A 6,733-nucleotide genomic window follows, 5' to 3' on the forward strand; every position below is an offset into this window, starting at 1 on the left:
TTGATGTATTGGATTGTAACCTGAACTGGTTGATGTGCCAGTGGTTATTGAACGGCTGAAGTTGTTTGGATTGAACTTCTAGATTGGTCCCAATTGTCAGAAAGAGTTCGACACTGAGTGGGGATCCGAATTTTATCTTCAGGAAGTTCGTGAAGAGAATTTTCTTAGAATCGTTTCCGAATTGAGGTTTGGCCGTTTTGAACTTTTGACAGGCCGTTTGATTTGACGAATACTCCTGTATTGTTGAAGAATTTTCTATTGACCGGATCTCTCAGAAATATTAGTTGAAATTAGGAATTCTTATTGATGAATTTCTTGTTTTCTGGTTATGAAATTTTACTGATCGTTCAGAGCTTTCGACAATCTTTTTAGAATTGTACGCCGATCAGTTGTAGACTAATCTCGATGTTTGAATTTTGGTTTGGGCCGAATGAATTTCTTCGATCCTTATTAACTGATGATGGGATTTCAGATTATCTGTTCTCTTGTATTCTGAATTGCAGTGCTGATGATCTTTCAGTGCTGGGATTTCTTCTTATTGAGATTTTGGAAGTTTTCTTATTTTATCTACTGTCTGATTTTGATTGACCGATAGATGGAATCTGTTATAGTTTTCTGTACAGAATGATTATGATGAAGAGGATAGAATTGATATCTTGTCAGAGGTTGTCAGATGTCTTTAATTACCGAAGTCTGTCAGTCTAGACAGAGATCCTTGATGTAATTGTTCTTTCGGCATAGACTTCGAAGAGATTTTTGTTATTGATTCCGAATACTTCCAATTCAATATCCTCAGAACGACGGACAGCCTGATCAGATGAGTCGAACTTTAGAAGAATTGCAGTGAGTAGTAGTGCTCGACTTAGCACTAGTTGACAGAATTCTTGATGTTTGTGGAGATTTCGTGCAACGATAGAATTTGTTGATTGATTGAAGGTACTTTTTAGAAGTTGTACGAGAGGAGATGATGATCGATTTGAATTTTGAGATGAATTTCCTTTGTCTTTTGGTTTGGAACGAAAGATGATTCGAAGTGTGACTGGAATTAGAAGGATTTTGCTGACAAAGAAGAGTTGACTTTGATAGATGGACAGAGTGTTGATGAATTAATCGACTAGAGTTTCGGACTTTCTCAGATTGATTGAGATGTCGAACTGATTTAGACGAACGATTCAGAGTTATATTGGAAGCAAATTCTGGACTTAGTTCCGAGTTGTAAATTCTTATTGCAGTCCTTTGATTCAAGTCTCGACCTTGTGATAGATCATGTTTGATTTCGAGGACGAAATCGATTCTTAGAGGGGGAGAATTGTAACGCCCCAAAATTATCTTAGTGGACTTTATTTGAGATAATCAGAGATTTTAGAAGTCGAGGGCCGATTCGATTTTGATCAGGGACTAGAATGCAATTTTTGAAATTTTCAAAGACTAAAACGCAAATTTTGACTTAAATAGATATTTAAGCATGTATTGACTCTTCTCCTCCACTCCATCTCTCCCCCATCGCCTTATCCACCATTGAAGCCGCCCCATTTAGTTTTCAAGCTTTGGGATTTCGGTTTCCGGTCGATCCGTCCGTTAGAAATTATTTTCGAAGGCAGATTAGCGATCACGGCTGCGAGAGCTTCGTTCTATCGTAAGTTTTTCTACGATCAAGTTCTTTCTAGTTTTTGGATGTTGTTAGAATCGTTCGAGATTCGAGTATGTTGATCTTGGCAGAGTTCTGATCGTTTATTATCTGTCAGTTTTGAAAAAGAGCGACGATTGGAATTGATATGATTTTTGTTGTCAAATTTCGAAATTGGAGCTTTTAGATTTGAAGGATTTGAATTGTTTTGATGATATTGAGATGATTATGAGTTTTTTTGGATTGTTGAATTGTTGTCTGCGTTTTCGGTTTGATCAGAATATAGCCGTTATGCCGTCAGTTTGAGTTTTGGATATCGTTGCGATGTTTTGATCGTATCGAGTTTGATTGAGCTTTTGATGTCAATATTGATCCTTTTGACTTATTCTTTTAGATTGAAGTAAAGTCAACAGAGTTGCGAGATAGCAGCTTTGGCCAGTTTGGAAGATTGAAGTCGATTGAAGTACCTTCGAAGTGAATAAGGTAAAAGACGACTTAGGCTTGAATGGAACGATTAACTCGAATTAGACTTTATTCGAGTGTTCCGAAGAAATCACATACTTGCATGGTTGAATGTTTATTGAAATCATGATTGAATAATTATTTGAATTGATGAATGAAATGAGAATTGAATGTATGAGATTAAATATACATTTATATTGATTAAAGCATGATTGAATGCTATTATGAATGGATGATTGAAATGATATTAGAATGCATGAGATTACATATGCATTCATATTGAGCCTCGATTCATTTCATTTTTGAATTAGACGATCTAGGGATTGTAGTTGAGTGGCTGGTAGGCGATTTACTACCTTGTCAAGTAGCTCACTATAATGCTCTAAAGTCTAGAGGATTAAAACATGCCACGTCCATCTCGAGAGGGGAGTCGGTGTGATCGTTGGATGTTTTAACCTCGGGATCCCAAATCGAAGAAAGAATAGAAGAATTGCATTCGATTATCTGAGTCTGATAATCCCGAAGTTTTAAAAACATGCATATCATTTTAATTCAGTTCTTGATTGGATTAATTGATTATTTGAAGAATGAGTTCATATTATGATTTGATATGTTTACTTGATAGCATGTTAGTCTCTTTTACTGGGAATTGTATTCTCACCGGATTATCCGGTTGTTGTCTTTGTTTGTATGTGTACTTGTCAACAGGTGGGTCAGGAACAAGTCAGAAGAGGCATGGTTAGCTTCGAGGGAAAGATGTAGAAGTGAGACTCGGTCTAGAAGTCGATTCCAGCATGTCAATCTAGTTTATGTTAGAACATGTTTAGTTATCGAACTTCATCGTTATATTGTTGTTGCATGTTCTCGACTTTGGTTTGGTTGTTGAACTCCAGAACTCCTGTTTTAAATGGAGGAATCAAGTTTGTAACGCATGTTTATGTTTCGGAGTATTGTATGGCTTGATGTTCTTGTTTTTGGTGATTCTAGCACCGGAGCAGCCAGGGAGGCGCGCCCGCGCGCCTGCGCCCCATTTTGGGCAGGGCGTCATGCGTGCCCGCGCCTCGAAAGGGGCGCACCCGCGCATGAGCCAGGGCGCCGTGCGCGCCCGCGCGGGCCCTTTTATAAAAAAAAAAATGTGTTGGCTTTTAATGCTTGCTTATTTTTAATTACTCCTTTAATTGATATTTAGAACTGAAGTCTCACATATAATGTGAAGATTGACGTGCAACCCAATATCCCATTGTCATGCACTGTCGGTTTGTAGTTAACGTTTCTTTAAACTTTTTTTTTATTATTATTTTTATAAAATTATGAGAAAAGTAGTGATCTCAACGTGTATTCAACAAATGAGATATTAGATCAATGCATTTGTAGAAATGCAGGTTTTGTATTCATGCTAATGGATATAACCATCGGACTCATATATAGATTTGCACAATGGTTGGAGGGGAGTTGGTCTGTAAGAAGATAAATGAGTATCCAACGTGAGCCTGCCCTCAACATTGAAGAGTATGCACGATGATTTCTTTTTTTTTTTTTTTTTTGGTATATATACTATGTATGATCACAAACATTAAATTTATATCAGATTCTTAAAATATGCATGCAAGATTGTAATTTTGTGTTGTCTTACCTTAAACAACCTATGATTATTGTTGTTAGGAAAGGGAGATCGCTTTGTTATCGTTTAAGTTAGAAGAATTTCATATGATGTATGTGTAATTTTTCTTCCTTTAAAATGAATTTCTTTGGATTGGAACTCTATGATAAATTGTACTTGGTGTTTTTGACTTACATGAATATTTTCTAGCTCCGATTATCATGAAGTCAACTTTAGAATGTATTTGATTCAAATTGTTTATTTCATTTTCTTTTATGAATTAAAAGTGTACATAAATTTACATCCAATGCTTTGACATAAACTGATTTGTCTACCTAAAAATAATACTCAACAAATAAATGTTTATCTCTTATATTCAATGTAATATATAGTATTTATTTATTATTTATTACACACCCATGTGCTTCGGTTGCTAATATAGTATAATATGTGAATCGAACGATACTTTTTTTTTCTGAATAAAATTATTTATTTATATGACAAAAGCGAACGGGAGAGGGAAACGGAAATAAATCAAACAGCGTTCGCCCTTCGTCTCCTCCACAGTCCGCCGCAGTTGCAGCGGAGCGTGCTCCGGTAAGTACATCTTTCTCTCTCTTTTCCTCCTTCATCGATATATGCTTCAGCCATTATCTTCCTTATGCTTTCTTTGTACATTTTTGGTGGTTTCCTGCATTCGGATATACTGAGAATCCAATTATTTTTCTGTGTTTTGTTTTTCATTTTCTACTTTAATCTCGTTAGAATTTTTGTATCAATCATTTCTGAGTTTCTAACAATTTTCTGTATAAGAGCTTAAGGAAGTAAAAAAATTGAATTATTATCTTGTTAAATTCAGAAGATTTTTTAGGGCAGGGTTGTACAAAAATTGAACTTCATTTTGCAGTATGAAGGGATACAACTATATTTGAGTTCTCTTTTCTGCTGCGAAATGGGTGTTTCTGTAGTTGCCTAACTGAACTGGAACATTTTATCTTGATGTATGGAGTCGGTGAAATGCCTGAAACTGTGTTATTTTAGAGCGTAATCGAAAAATTATGCATTTGATTGCTGAAGGTTTTTACTTGTTCGCTAATTGGCCTTTTCATGTATACCTCCATCAATTAAATGAGATACTTTGTGCCATGATAATGATTAGCAATTTGTTGCATTTTAACGAACGTGTCGAAGACGTTTTTGCTCTTACCATGAGTAATCCAGCTTGGTTCCATAATCCAAATTCACAATTCTGTGAAAACTATGAAAAATGTTCCCAAGCTTTTTTACGGTGTGCTACTTTATTTGTGATTCTATCTATTATTCATTATCGTTCTTTGATCTTTTTTATGCCATTAATATTTGGAAGTTGTGTTAAGGTTTTGGTCCTAATAAAATCTAGAATACTAAACCACTTCCACGGGTTGATCAAATTCAAAATATGAATGCCTTATTCCCAACCCTGAGAAGATTCTTACCATTTACATAATCCAGGAGGTATTTTAATTATAGTACATGTGGATGAAGTAGATGTTTAGGATTGGTAGTAGTATATGTTAGCTCAAGCATGATCCTTAAGTGTCTACAGGTTGTTTGTTTTTATGTTGTTCAGTTAATATGCGTTTTCGAATTGTTCTTCAAGTAATTTACCAGAGTACCAGATGATACGATATGCTAACATGCTTCATTTGATTTTATATTCTTGTTGGTGTTGTCTGGCTTATAGGATGTGAATCTTGTCTCAGCTCCTCTACCTTTCTCAATATTTCTTTGGAATGCTTCTGTTACGATACATTTTTGAAATACTTTGTTCTTTGATCTTGATAGGAACTTTTAGAGCTGGAAATAATCTGTTTCTTTTGAATCAAGAGCCTCATTGGGAATTAAGGAGCAAAGAAAGGGCCGACTTAGTTTAGCAGCAATGGTTGAGGTATGGGGGTCCTTGCTTGGAGCAGCTGTTCCCGTCTTGATTGCGTGTCAAGCATTTAGAATGAAGGCAAGACATGCTGACGAACAGAGAATCAAAAGCGCTAGAGGCAGGGAGAAAACTGCGGATGACATTTTTGTGTGTGAGAGAGTTTGCACGTCAAAGAGAATGTTGAAGAAAGTAGGAGCATTCTCCAAGGATCCAATCCCCGATACTTGTGTCACTGTATGTGGAGTTTCTGAACTGGATGCTTGCTCCGATGCTTGTGCTCAAACTGTCTGCATCAACCAACATCAAGTGCCAAATTGGAACGATGTTTGCCTCCGAAGGTGTCAGAGTGAATGCCTCAAGATATCCGCTTCTCGGTCTTCTTGATGTATCTTTATGCACTTGAATGTTTTTTACTTTTCATCGGAGATATGCCTAAATGGTCCATTCCCATGACGTTTATCTCAGCATAAACCTTTGTCCTTTATTTTGGTATTCTTGCATCTTGAATTTTTGCTTCTTTCCAGAATGGCTTCCTTTTGTTGTCTCTCGGGCTGGTGACATATAAAGTTTCGGATCCATGCTTTATATTAATAGACGAAAATGAGTGAATGAATCTAATTGTTACTCTTTCTCAGGCACACAGTGATTTTTAGTCAGCTAAATAAATATTCAAACACGAACTAATTTAAACTGGGAAAAACTCCGCTGGAACATGGTCCGTTGGTGCATGTAATGCAAGTAATTCCTGGACTAGCTCTTTATTCAGTTCGCTCTCATTCTCTTCGTTCACCCGTTCTGATTGTGAGCTTATGCCATTAGTAGTGTAGTGGTGGTAGGCTTGGTCCGGATTGAAGCAAGGAACCATGACATACTAGTGGAAATTGGAATAGATTCCATCCTGAGAGTTGAAAAAACAATCTCGTTGAAGGTTCTAAACATTTTCTTCACATTTCTTTACACAGTCATTTCTATGAAAATTGGTGGCTTAATGAATTGTCTAACAAGCGCAGCGAGCAAACTACTGAATAACATAATTTAATTTTACATTTAACTTGGATAAGTTTGTATATGCCGAACATTGATTCATATTCAATGGTTGTGGTGTTGGGCTTTTTGTTGCTCTCTTTTT

At 36.2% G+C, this 6,733-nt stretch overlaps 1 protein-coding gene across 1 annotated transcript; it reads left to right on the forward strand.

Annotated features, from left to right (window-relative positions):
* The first annotated feature begins 4,200 nt into the window (after positions 1-4,200).
* LOC140876016 (uncharacterized protein At5g64816-like) lies at positions 4,201-6,088 on the forward strand. Its single transcript, XM_073279859.1, has 2 exons — positions 4,201-4,286; positions 5,514-6,088. Exon 2 carries the CDS (start codon positions 5,608-5,610, stop codon positions 5,986-5,988), a length of 381 nt encoding a protein of 126 aa, XP_073135960.1. The 5' UTR covers positions 4,201-4,286; positions 5,514-5,607; the 3' UTR covers positions 5,989-6,088.
* Positions 6,089-6,733: the final 645 nt, after the last annotated feature.

This window comes from Henckelia pumila, chromosome 1 (assembly GCF_033568475.1).
Source record: "Henckelia pumila isolate YLH828 chromosome 1, ASM3356847v2, whole genome shotgun sequence".
In the NCBI taxonomy this organism is placed as follows: Eukaryota; Viridiplantae; Streptophyta; class Magnoliopsida; order Lamiales; family Gesneriaceae; genus Henckelia; species Henckelia pumila.

Excerpts from the sequence above, each read along its gene's own strand:
- LOC140876016 (XM_073279859.1), top strand. The coding sequence starts at position 5,608 with ATGGTTGAGGTATGGGGGTCCTTGCTTGGAGCAGCTGTTCCCGTCTTG.